The sequence below is a fragment of the Trichoderma gamsii genome (genome assembly GCF_001481775.2).
Source record: "Trichoderma gamsii strain T6085 chromosome Unknown Scaffold_6.2, whole genome shotgun sequence".
NCBI lineage: Eukaryota > Fungi > Ascomycota > Sordariomycetes > Hypocreales > Hypocreaceae > Trichoderma > Trichoderma gamsii.
The window spans coordinates 870,363-883,229 of record NW_020171343.1 but is presented as its reverse complement, the minus strand read 5'-3'; the positions used below and the strand labels follow the sequence as shown (position 1 = coordinate 883,229).

Below are 12,867 nucleotides of genomic sequence, written 5' to 3'. Positions count from 1 at the left end.
ACTATGTATTTGGCTCGTTTGGAATACAGCGCAAGGAAGAATCACCCAAACGCCAGCAACTCCTAAAGAAAGGACGAGAGAGAAAAAATTGAATCCATCGAGTTTTCAAAAGCTTTGAGCTCTAAGATTAAGTGCCTAGTGTCCGATTGCCGGCGCGATAATTAACGGCCATGGGTAGCTAAGCTCGATTGCGTGTGAGTGACATGGAAGAAAAAGAGCTAAGCTTGGCGATGGCAACTGTAATTGGCGGCTGGCAGAGGTATGGATCGGTTAGAGGCGGGTGGTGTGGACCAGCTTCAACTCGATAATCAAAAAACCGTTGGGAAAAAAAAGCTCAATCACTAGAAACTCGCGAAAACAGCCACAGGAATATATGAAAATAGGTAGAAAATTTATTCGTTTCCGCCAACGCGTCCATGCCATGCAAACCATAAACTATGTACAATTCTAGTCCATTGTCATTGAACTCATGATATCTCGGGGGTATTTTTGTTTTTGTTCAAGTTTTTTTTTTTTCCTTTCCTCCTTTGTTGGATTTACAGCTTTGAGGGGGTCTCGTTGGGGCTCTTGACTTCGACCAAGAGCTTGCCGGTGTTTGAGCCCTTGTACAGGTCGACCAGGCCCTGCTCGGCAACCTTGAGGCCGCCGGTCAGGATGTGCTCCGTCTTCTTGATCTTGCCCTCGGACACCCACTGGGCGAGCTGCTTGCGGGCGACGCCGTACTCCTTGGCGTAGTCGAAGACGATGAAGCCCTGCATCTTGATGCGCATGGTGATGACGCGGGAGATGTTGGCCGGGCCCTGGGGCTTGGAGCTGTTGTACTGGCTGATGCCGCCGCACATGACGAAGCGGGCGTGCTCCTTGGCGCGGGCAAGGCACATGTCGAGGATCTCGCCGCCGACGTTGTCAAAGTAGACGTCGATGTAGTTGGGCGTGGCCTCCTTGAACTTCTCCTTGAAGTCGGCGTCCTTGTAGTTCAGCGCAACGTCGAAGCCGAGCTCCTCGACCAGCCACTTGCACTTGTCGGCGCTGCCCGCAAGGCCAATAACGCGGGAGCCGTTGATTTTGGCAATCTGGCCGGCAATGCTGCCCGTAGCACCGGCGGCGCCAGAGACCACGACCGTCTCGCCAGCCTTGGGCTCGCCAATCTTGGTCATGCCGGCCCAGGCAGTGAGGCCGGTCATGCCCAGGACTGAGAGCATGTCCTTGGGCTCCTTCAGGCCGGGGTAGTTGGAAGAGGGCTCAAAGGCACCATCGCGCAGAATAGCGTACTGAGTCCAGCCAGTGAAGCCGCAGACGTAGTCGCCAGCAGCAGCCTGCTTGCTCTTGGAGGCAATGACACGGCACACGGACGCGCCGCGCATGATCTCGCCGATCTGGACGGGAGGGACGTAAGATCGAACATCTAGAAGATATCAGCCACACTGATTTCAACAGCAGAATTTGTCAGGAGTAATTACCGTTCAACCACCCACGCATGGCAGGGTCCAAAGACAGGTAGAGGGCCTCGACCAGAATCTCTCCATCCTTAAGGTCGGCCGATGTGGGAGCAGGCGAGATCTTCTGGGTAAAGGTGGTGCCGGGAATGATTTCACCGGTAGGGCGCTCGGCCAGGACAATGGAAAGGTTTTCAACAGCCATGGCGAATGTGATGTGTGGTGATTTGACGTGGAAAATAACAAACCGCTAATGAAGAAGTAGGTATAGGTAATTTAGATACAGATCTTGAGACTATTTCAAACAGCTCTCGAAAACTGGCGTCACCGCCGTCTTTATACCCGTATATCGTCGATACTCTAGTCTGTCCCAGTCAGGGAGGCCGATCCGGCTAAGCAGTTTAGCTGGACGTCGACGCTGGTGGCGGCGACACACTCAAAACGGCTGTTTGCTCCATTCCACTAGGACGGCCGGTCTCTGAAACAGCAGCAGCATGGAGATTCCGCAGACCCGCATGCATCGTGTCGTACCGTCGACTGAACTCCGTGTCAGTGAGAGTTGAGGTGCAAGCAAGTGGCCCGAGTGGGAAACTTCTCCATCAGCGTTGCACACATGGTGGCCCGCAGGGGGCTGCTGTTGAGCCGCCACTACGACGATTCGGAGCCGCAGGTCGGAGCCGTAATACAGATCGAAGACGTCAAAAACTGCTAATGCTATGGCAAACGGCTCTCTTCCAGGCTACGTAAACTACAACTACGGCTCCCCACAAAGCCACTAGGCCCCCCCATTTCGCAATAGGGATATTCCTCCGGCGCGGAGTTCGCTCTCGCCGTGTCTTGCAGCTCCGCTCAGCTCTATATGCATCTCTGACTATCGGCCGGCCGGCCGAGCCCTCTTTTTAGAAAAGAGCCCGGCCGCTGGGAACTTCAGATCCAGGGCTGGGTGGATGAGGTTAGAGCCCGCCTGTGCATAATTATGGAGAGACGCAAGTTGCCGAGGTGGTTTTCGGTGTTCCATGGAGGAAGGCAGCAGGATAAACAGCTAGTCCGAGACTAGATAAGAAAAGAGAAGCAGAGGGAAAGGGAAGAAAGGCAAAATAGAAAAAAAATAGTCTCGGTGAAGAGACAGATGCAGGCAATTTTCCGATTCCACTTGCGATTTTTGACTCGCTAGCGCAAGATCTGCTGGGCGATTTGTAATCCTGGATACATGTACAGACAGATTTTGAGTGCACTTTAAGTTGGTTGCCAAATTCAATTCAGTATGGGCAGAAGCTGCTTCACTATTGGCTGCCCAAGGACGAGACAAGAAACAGAGGCGCGCAATGTGCATACAATTTATAATACAACAACTAGAAAGTCATTCCCAATAAGATGCGTAGATGCAGCAGAGGCAGTAAAAGCAGTAGAGTAACAGTGTGAACAGTTATAAGACTATTATTATGCGCTTGCAGTTGTAAGATTCCTTGTTTTTTTTACTTTGTCGTTTTCCCGCTTGCTGCTGCACAGCATCATTTGTTCTTGATCCGTACATGTAGCATTCCATACGAGACAGACAAGCGTATACACATACAGCTTCATGATCGCTAGGATTCAAGGTACAAAGTACCATCAAATAGCCCCTAACCCTCAAACAAGATACTCACGCGAATGGTATACGAAGGCTATGTCAGCTATTTCTCATCCGGAATGGAGCCTACAGTAAATGCGACGCAGTGCCCAACAGAGATTTCCCAAACGCAGCAACGGGTGCCGAGGCCCATTTTCGGCAGAGAATTGATGCTAAACTGTACATGTACCGCCCCCTGATCAGAACTCGCCACGCTAGCGGAGCGGAAAGGCTAGCGCTGCTCGAAATCCGTGGATCGCCAGATCAAACAAGTCGATCTCGGTTTACAAGTACGTTCGTAGAAGGGTCGAGAAGACGCTGCATGCATGCCGACGTTGCTCCGGCTCATATCTACTTACCGCCATTACAGACCCCTCTGCTTTATCTGCGATATTATGTATCATTCACCTAACAAAACGCTGAAACTACATGTAGCTAGCATTACAGAATGGGAAGAATTTTCATAAACAGTGCGTCGCAGAGCCTGACGGCCCCAAACCGTCGTCACACGATACTGGGCGCCCACACCAGAAAAGTCGTATGATTACGAATCAAAGCATGTCACAAGGAGGCAGATTCATATGCCGAGGATGTACTCCGTTGCAGACCGGGAAAAACATTGTCTTTTAGGCTTTGCGTGAAGAAATAAACATGTCCGATTATGTGAAGCAACATATACATGGGTAAGCAACATATACATGGGTACGGGGTGTTGGCAGATCCCTGGAACTTCCCGACAAGTACCATAACTGAATCGGGCAACTTCTTCAGAGTAGGACATAACTCCGTACTACACAACCGAACTCGTATTTCTGCGTGTTACTGGTGGGCGCATATTGTAAGCCTGGTCTCCATCACTGCCTATGCATACTGTTGCCACGGATGTTAACGTAAGCTTTCCGCTTCCCCCCAGTGCCTCCTGGTAATGTAATACCATGTATCTAATACTTGTTTAATATGTCTTGAATGGAGCCGTCTTGGAACAGATCGACGAATAGTGCTTATTGGCTAAATAATTATGAGTAAGCAATCAAGAGGTCCTAGTGAGAGATGTGCTGATCACATCTCTCTAACAGCAGAGGTGTTTCAAAAAGAGCCGAGCGAATCGGTATAAGTGTTTCGCAGGTCCAGGACGCCCGCCTTCTTTCATGCGACGTGAAATCCACATTGCTGAGCCTCCACTACTAAAGATAGATCACTGATACTAGTATGAAGCTGATAGCTGCTGTGGGGCCTCGTGGTGAAGGCCCTGGCATGTAAGGAAGATAGTATTGAGGCAGCAATGCGTTTCACGGCCCTCTTTTAGCTGAATTGTATTGATAGATCTTCAAAACATAGAGGAGGTACCGATATCTAGCTGCTACAACTGAAATACTGAGATCATATTACCTCTATGAGCTAATATTTATGATTTTCATTTCTTGGAGCCCTAACACCAAAAAAAATTGCCTTAGAGTATAGGCATTGAATCTAGATCTGAAAGGCTGACCTACCATTTTCCCAAGCAATAACGAGCTGGTAGACGACTACAACGGTGGCAAAGCACTTAATCTTTTGCATAATGTTTCATGCTTCCAACTTTAAAAATATCTTTGAGCAAAGGAAGCAGTAGCGAGCTCGAAAAAAATCCTTTTAGCTGGTCCCTTCGTCCTATCAGTGAGCCGTTGTCCTCGACCCAGGTGCTTAGAGCACCCGAACTCATAGAATGAATAAGAAGATTGATTCCAAACCCTTTCCGCCATGAATCTGCTAGTCTGAGATTGTTGCGTACTAACACAAATTGACAGAACAAACAGCTTCTCTTCCGTAAGAGGCGCGGACTAGTTTCGAAATAGCTACGTGGAATAATTACTACTGTTAACCTGCAAACACTTGGCGTCTTCACCCTTAGCCATACACAGCTTGCGTCATAAAGAGCAGAATGAGCTTTTCTACGTAAAACCAGAACTCGGATGAGATATCTTGGTCGACCGCATAGTTACAAATACCGCCATGAAGACCAATTCAGATCTGCGCAAGGGTTGACAGGCCAGTTGACCATAGGTTGCCATCATCCATAGCGCATTGTCAGTTCTGCTTCAACGAAGCCAAAAGATTCGTGGCGCTCACGAGCTGATATAGAGTTGACACCTTGCAAATATGCCGTTCATACACTAACACGGCTATGCGGCCGCAAGTCTAATAAAACACGAAAGGCCAGTCTTCAATCATCGGCTTGACCCACTTGGGCAGCCAAAAAAAAATCCAGAGGGCTTTAAAACTTTGTTACTCCGTGCTCCGTTCAATTGAGAGTTGCTGGGCAGGAAAACAGAAGAGTTGGGTAGAATCTCAGCTCAACAAAGTTTGCTGCAACATCGTATCCATTGAGCAACATCGCAATTTCTGAGTATGGGCGAAATTAAACGGCATTTATAGATCAGGCTGCAGCCTGATGACGATATTTTTTTTTCCCCCGCCGGCTGCCTTGCTCTGCTTTCTAAGAAGTTTGCGCTGCGGTAAATCTACGATGGCGGCAAAGTTGCTCCGACTGGCCGCTCAGGGCGCCCGGAGTGACTTGACACGTTCATATTTGGCGAATGCGAGCACGAACAGACTACTTTAGGAAGTCCATTGCCCTAAAACGATATGATGAGCTATAGATTATTTCTTTTAGTACCTTACAATGATTATTAAGTGATAAAAGCCCCCATCACCAGCTTAGGGTTTGTAACTGAGTCTTTCTATTCAGCCGTCACTCCGGTGCGCGACCGATAAGGGGCTGGAGACATATATTGTAATTAAATCCAAACGGAACGCATCTCTTTTGCCCTTCCTAGCTGTCTCCTCGGACGCCATCCAGCTCTTCTCTCGATTTGTGTATTTTCTACAAATTTCCCGACGTGTTCAAAAGTTAGAATATCGCCAATTTCTCCCATTCCCTTTGCATCCTCCACCAAAACTATAAGCTACAATTATCAAGTTTCGTGTCAGTTTCTTTCATCATGTCGACAACAATTCCAGGACCGCCTGGAAGCCCTGGCGATTTGATTACATTTGGCCCTCACGCCAATTGCACGCTTGATCTCTGTCCTATCGAATACAGCGTCTACAAATATCGCCCTTCAGTTCCCGCCAACGCAACCTTTGTCGCTCTCTTTGGCGTTTCAATCTTCGTCCACGTTATTCTTGGCATCCGCTGGCGTCAGTGGAACTTTATGGCCCTCATGATACTTGGTAGCTTAGTCGAGATTGGAGGCTATGCCGGTCGCCTTATTCTCTACAACAATCCTTTCTCGTTTGGCGGCTTCATGGATCAGATCGTCCTCATCACCACCGCTCCTGTATTCTATACTGCTGGAATATACATTACCTTGTCCAAGACGTGAGTTTACTTCCGTCGGCCAGACCTGCACCAACCCTTAGCTGACGTTCCACTTAGCATCAACTACTTGGCTCCCGAAATTTCACGTATCAAGCCCGAGCTCTTTTATTGGATTTTCCTCCCCATAGATATAATCTGCCTCATCCTACAAGCTGCCGGAGGAGCTCTATCTGTTGTGTCTTCTGGAAATAGTTCAACTGGCGTTGATGTTGCTATGACAGGTCTGGGGCTTCAAGTAGGAGGCCTGTTCTTTTTCAGTGTCCTCTTTATTGATTATCTGGCTCTCTATGTCCGAAAGAAGCCTGAGTCTCCCTTAGGTACGAGAATGCGCGTATTCTTCGGCTTCTTGGGTGCCGCGATCCTCTTAATCTGGGTTCGATGCGTATACCGCTGCTATGAGCTTAGCAAAGGATACGTACATTCCAATCTGATCACAGACCAAGGGTTGTTTATCGGTCTTGAAGGAGTGTAAGTATACTAAATGCTATCTTTCCAATGTGGCACATTGATGCTAATATTTGCTTTAGGCTCGTTATCATAGCCAGTTTTTGCCTCTGCATTGGGCATCCTGGCTTTATTTTCGGCCGAAACGAAGCAAAGGCTCACTCTCTTCCGATGTTTGAGGAGCCTGATAATTCAGACTCAAAGGTGTAGAAATTCATGCAAGCTACATAACTTGAAAGCAATGGGGGATTAAGTTATATAATATTATGCCGCTTAGAGGAGTAATACAACATATGTTTAATGGTCGGGCAGCAAGAGATTTAAGATAGTGTGCTTCTAAATCAACTTTGTAATACCTCAGGGTGAAAATAGAGTCAGAAATGAATAATAAGAAGAGAAAGAAGTTGTTGAAGATGTCATAACCGACCTTCGTGATCTCGTCATTTGTATCAGTAAATGTCGTTATTATCGCTCCATGGACATTAAGTCAAAACCTGAATACAAATTACACACGTAAGCATCTATTCCCTAAAAACGGCTGCCAAGTATAAATTCCATGAAAGCAAGGCCAGCAACGCGATTCTGGTGACGGAAAGCCCAGTCAAAGCCGAGCGCGGAACCCCAATCCTGAATGAGCAGAACGATCTTTCCGCTGGGGACAATAACATCCAAGAAGTTATCAAGGTAGTTGGCGTGTTCCACAAACTTGTACTTGATATCTGGCTTGGATGACGCACCCATCCCAATAAGATCTGGCGCCACACATCGAACTTGGTCGCTGACATGGGGGATGATGTTACGCCATAGATAGGACGAGGTGGGATTGCCGTGAATGAATACGGCTGTCAAGCCAGAAGCCTTGTCTGAAGGGTCGTCGGTGTCAAGATACGCCATGTCCGCGCCAAGAATCTTGACATATTGGAGGCTGAAAGGGAAAGCGCTCGACACATTAGTCTCTAGGTCTGTAGGGTTTTGTTCCGAAATGATATAACTTATAGAGCAGTAACAAAGGAGGTTTGGTGATAGCGATGAGTTGACATGTGGTTGACTCTATGGAAGCTGTAGAAAGTAGAATATTCAGGATTAAAAACTACTATTTATATGCAAACTGGATAGAGAGTTTGTCATCCTTTGGCTTTGATCTATAAACAAGCGAATACATTCTCTTAGATAACTCAATAATCGCCGCTATAGCTTATTGTTCACGCCTTTGCAGGCTTCGCTAGATACATCATACATGTATGAACGGTTGGGTTACAGATCACTAGCCTGCCCCACAGATGTCGGGCCTAATATACCCCCTCCGCAAGGTTTCATCAGTTCTGCAATCTTCCTCCTTCAAAGATTCTCCTTGAATTACGCCTCAGTATCATCAGGTCTCAAGTCACATACTTAAACTCTTACCTGAATTACGTGCTGATACTCGAAAGAGAGTGAACGGTTTCATACGTACGCAGAGGCAATGTCGGCAATCAACGTGGAGCCGATTGCCAGCAACGTGATTTGGATCATGTGGTTGTCATTGAGGAGAGAGCATACGGAAAGTCCTCGCCGTTGTTACGGCTGATGTTCCCTACAGTTTCTTCACTGTCCCCAAAGATCCTTCAGAAATCAAAAGGCGATAGACAAAAGCTTGTCTGGAAATCAGATCCTACTGCACGCTACATCAAGGCTGTCACTTCAGAAGTGTCTCAAGAGGGCGCAATATCAGAACTAATCGTTGGGGCCGCCGTGTATAACATCTATGGGGCATCTCTCACAGACTCGGAACGATATCCACGGCCAAAATCGTCCAACGAAGTTCCGTTAGGTGCTAACGAGCCGCTCTGTCTTCACTACTTTCAGACGCTGACCGAGGCTCGGCTGCAGTCGACCAATGGCGAGCCTCATGCATACCTTGCGAATCTTGTGGTTGAACCCAGCTTTCAAGGGCGTGGAATTGGTACCAAACTAATTGAATTCATGACAGCCGATATTACGGCTGAACTCATGCATAATAATCACAAGCAACAGAATGCTGCTGTTGTATGCTGGCTTGACGCTTCACCTTCGGGACTCACTTTATACCGGCGTCTTGGATGGGAAGAAGTGGGCGAGAAGCAATTTCACCTCGAGCAATGGGGTGGTATAGAGGGACAATGCCAGAAAAACCGTCCACATGGTCAGACGGATCTCTATCAGTGGCTAAGGACGACCTTAGCAGCGGGAATTGTAAGGCTTTTGAAAAACAACTTGTTCTGCAGCTAGCGACCGCGAGGTGTGGTCACGTAGCGGACATAGATATTCAGATGCATTTTGTATACTTGATTTGTAAGACAATATACAATAACATCTAAACTGAACCGTTCTGAGCTCTTAACCTAGCCTAGGACGAACACCGTTCTGTGGCGTCAGCTGTTCGTCCGATCTACCTGGCAGCAATAAACTCGGCACTGTAACCAGGCCTCGGCCTGAAGTCCTGGGAGGCTATGTCAAAGGTACTTTGCCTGATATTTTAGATTGACCCTATGCACTCACCACACGGGCGAGCCATCTGGGACACATCGCGAACAAAGTGTGACTTCTCTTCCAATGCGCTTGTTTTAGGTCCAATAGAATCATGATGCATTGAGAAGTCTGGGCAATGAATCAAAATGTTGCCATTCATGTCCAAAAAATGTATCGTGTTGGCTTTCACTTGTAAGAGTGGGAGGCGACTACGTAGCAACAATGGGCATATTTCCTTCGACCGTACTACTCGCAATTCGAGTACTTTCTTGCTTACGCGGCTTCACTTTGCCGGTTGCATCCGCATATGTGGGTTTAGACAGTTGAATACTTGTTAAATTGTCCGATCTAAGTGTTTGGGGGTTGCTTGCTGTCACTGGCTAATATTCACCCAGTGTTGTGTATAAAAGGAACTCTATATTTGAAACTAAACATAGTGGTAGGTACATATAAAACTCAAAGAAGCACTAATCATTATATGGTCAATCAATTGCCATAGGTCTGAAAACACTTTATGTTAGCATCTATAACACTGTTTATTTAAGAGAGGCTACAAAGTTCGGTAATACGTAATATAGGCATGAGACTTTCTTTCTATATGAGACCTCGGTAGCCTGCTATACGCCAGTCGCTAGTCCCGAAATCGTGTTGGGTCTCTGAGGTTGTGTCAACACTGCCATGTCGCTGGCCCAAAGATTGCCTGTAGCGAGTATTGTTCACACCCAGTAGTAAATTAATGTGCATAATGACCAACTGGATCATGAAAGACTAGTGTCCGCGTTGAGGTAGGTTGACGAGTGAAAGTTTCACCTGGCTGATTACCCAGTCGCTTGGGGCTGCTGCTTGAGATGTAGGTTTCTGAATCAAAAGCAGCTCCTCAATTGCGGCGCTGCTCGTGTCCTCGCAACAGTCTGTCTCACTTCGTCAAAACTTCGAAAGCTTTAAGGGCTCATAAGGTAAAGCAACGAGCAGTTAATGCAGCAAAGGGCGAAACAAAGAGCGCCAGAGTCTGAGGTATGCTGATCGTCCAAGGCACCACAATATAACCACCGAATCAATAAGCCTGGAATAATTAACAAAACTTGGGGCAGTTAGCTTTTATAACAATATATAGCCTAGAATAGCAGTAGCCAGCGCTATTTCCTAGATCAAGCGCTGGCCCTTCACGTAAGCATTTCTTTCTGACATACAACGGTCAAGTACAGTTTGCAGCGAGGCCCAATAGGTGTATCTTCTTTATATAATTGGCTGCGAAGATAATGATAGGTTGTAAATATTGACTTTGCTCTACCCTGGTTGAAAGTGCTCGTCGATTTTATCACCAAACAGGATTGGAAATCGCTATACGCAATCCTTATGGCGGTAAACAAAAAATCAGGCAACCTACCCTTTGCACAAGGACGTAATTTTACATTCTGGCACTCGATGAAGACTTGAACGAGCTGAATGATAAGTCATTGAATAATTGCGGGTATCGATTCAACAATCTCGCATGAGGCAGAGACTGTGATTTTTTGACTTTAATTGGGCAATATATATGGAAAGCGTCGATGAGGGCAGCATATGAGCCAGACAGTTCAGCGGCTTGAGCGACAACCTGAATCAATTGATCGTCGAAGCACGCACACCTCTGGCCTTTTCCATATATCTAGGAGTCTAGGACTAATGATTATATCTTTTCTATGGTTCAAACCTACCATGAGTTCAATGTTGTAAGTGAGGCTCATTATGAGGCTTTCACCACATGCTCCACACCTAGCAACCTCCGCTATTGTTATTACAAATCACACATGCCAAAGATCCATGATGCGACCAAATGCGCCCAATAATCCGGAAGTCGCACCTAAGTGGGGTATTAATTGGGTGAAAGAAAGCAGCGACAGGCCGGCGTTAACTAATAAAGACCGGTAGATGCGTGGATTGGAGGATATAGACTATAATTCGGTGTACTCCGCAACTGGTATATATTCCGGTACCTGCATTTAGCTTGGGGCGGTCTCAGTTGAACCAAGCCTGTGCTCGACATTCTTCTCTTTCATCACCCTGACGCGACCCTTTTCTCTCAACAAGCATCATACGACACCATACCATACACTCCAGACTTCAAAATGGCATCAATTGCTAAAACTGTTGTCGCCACGGGCGTCTCTTCAGGTCTGGTAAGTAAACAGATTTATAAAATACTAGCATCATGATAGCTTGCAAGCTAGAGCTACGCGCTTCATACAATTATGCCAGACAGCTCCATGTATCTGACCAACTACTAGGGCTTTGAAGCTATCAAACAGCTCCTTTCTCAGAAAGCTCAACCCTACAAAATATTCTTGGGAGCTCGAAACACCCAGAGCACTATTGCCGCCTATGACTCTCTTGCATATGATCGCTCTGGCCACGCGGTGACAGTCTTGCCGCTAGAGCTCTCCGACCTAAAGACGGTCAAGACGTTTTCGCAGCAGGTGTTGGACAAGATTGGAGGCGACAAGATCGACTACCTGCTCCTAAATGCAGCCATTTCTGAAGGCGCAGAGAAGCCTGGCCCCGGGGGATGGAGGTGGTGCCAGTCGCTAGTTGTGAACCATGTCTGTAGGTGCTCGTCACAGTCACCGTCATGAGCATATTGCTAATTAAACATCCAGCGCAACACTATCTGACGCATCTGCTAAAGGATAAGCTGATTGAATCAAAGTCTCGTATTGTCGTGGTATCATCTGGAGCGATTCGCCGGATAACCGACCCTAGTAAGTGAATCTCTATCACGCGCATTCTTCGGCTCGTCTCATACTCACTGGCACCAATCACAGGCATCCTTGATGAAATGCTAAAGGGTGGCTCCGGCGCGGATTTCATGAATGTATATTCCGCCACCAAATTTGTGCAGCTCCTCGGTGCCCATTGGTGGCGCCGCGAGCTGGCCGGTCAATGCGACGTCGTGGCCTGTTCACCGGGCTTGATTCCTGGCACTGGCCTCGGTAGAAACAGCGGGCTGCAGCTCAGCATGGATATGCCCGATGCAAAGCCAGTTGCTACAGGTACGTTGTTCAGCCTGAGAAGAAAAGTGACAGTCGGCACACCAAAGGCGCTAATATGTCTGCTTAGGAGCACAAAGCATCCTTGCTGCCTTCACCAGATCCGATTTCCCTAGCGACCCCGACGAGATCTTTTTGACCAGCTGGGGAGAGTGGTGGAGCAAGGAGACTATTGAACCTTCTCTTGACAAAGAATTGCAGAACAAGTGGAGTTGGAGCAAGGAGGATATCGAGAAAGAAGCCGGTATCACTGCGTAAACGGCAATGAATGGGGTTGAATCGCATTGGCATAGCTACTTGTAATGGATGCAAAGACACGAAAGTAGCACAATGTTGGAAGCCGAAAAATATTACGCCAGAAAACAAGCCAAGATGAATGTCATCGAGTATCTTCTATTCACTGTCACTGTTTCACAACGTCTCGCCCTGGCGGCCTGATTATATATAGTAAGGCTCCCCTCCTTCGTGAAAGGGAGTAGAGTACGGAAAAAAAGATGACATCAA

At 47.3% G+C, this 12,867-nt stretch overlaps 4 protein-coding genes across 4 annotated transcripts; 3 read left to right on the top strand and 1 right to left on the bottom strand.

Moving 5' to 3' along the window:
• Window positions 1-6,026: 6,026 nt before the first annotated feature.
• On the top strand, window positions 6,027-7,060 carry TGAM01_v202579 (hypothetical protein; the record flags this gene model as incomplete). The annotated part of the gene is made up of 3 exons (XM_018805023.1): window positions 6,027-6,406; window positions 6,464-6,874; window positions 6,934-7,060. 3 exons carry the CDS (start codon window positions 6,027-6,029, stop codon window positions 7,058-7,060), a joined length of 918 nt encoding a protein of 305 aa, XP_018661747.1.
• A 318-nt stretch (window positions 7,061-7,378) lies between these two features.
• TGAM01_v202578 (hypothetical protein) lies at window positions 7,379-8,362 on the bottom strand (the record flags this gene model as incomplete). The annotated part of the gene is made up of 2 exons (XM_018805022.1): window positions 7,379-7,775; window positions 8,304-8,362. 2 exons carry the CDS (start codon window positions 8,360-8,362, stop codon window positions 7,379-7,381), a joined length of 456 nt encoding a protein of 151 aa, XP_018661746.1.
• Window positions 8,363-8,416: 54 nt separating this feature from the next.
• TGAM01_v202577 (acetyltransferase) lies at window positions 8,417-9,097 on the top strand (the record flags this gene model as incomplete). The annotated part of the gene is made up of 1 exon (XM_024549018.1): window positions 8,417-9,097. The coding sequence occupies one exon, from the start codon at window positions 8,417-8,419 to the stop codon at window positions 9,095-9,097; it is 681 nt and encodes a 226-aa protein (XP_024406257.1).
• A 2,348-nt stretch (window positions 9,098-11,445) lies between these two features.
• Window positions 11,446-12,621, top strand: TGAM01_v202576 (hypothetical protein; the record flags this gene model as incomplete). The annotated part of the gene is made up of 5 exons (XM_018805021.2): window positions 11,446-11,496; window positions 11,605-11,920; window positions 11,974-12,075; window positions 12,139-12,366; window positions 12,434-12,621. 5 exons carry the CDS (start codon window positions 11,446-11,448, stop codon window positions 12,619-12,621), a joined length of 885 nt encoding a protein of 294 aa, XP_018661745.2.
• Window positions 12,622-12,867: the final 246 nt, after the last annotated feature.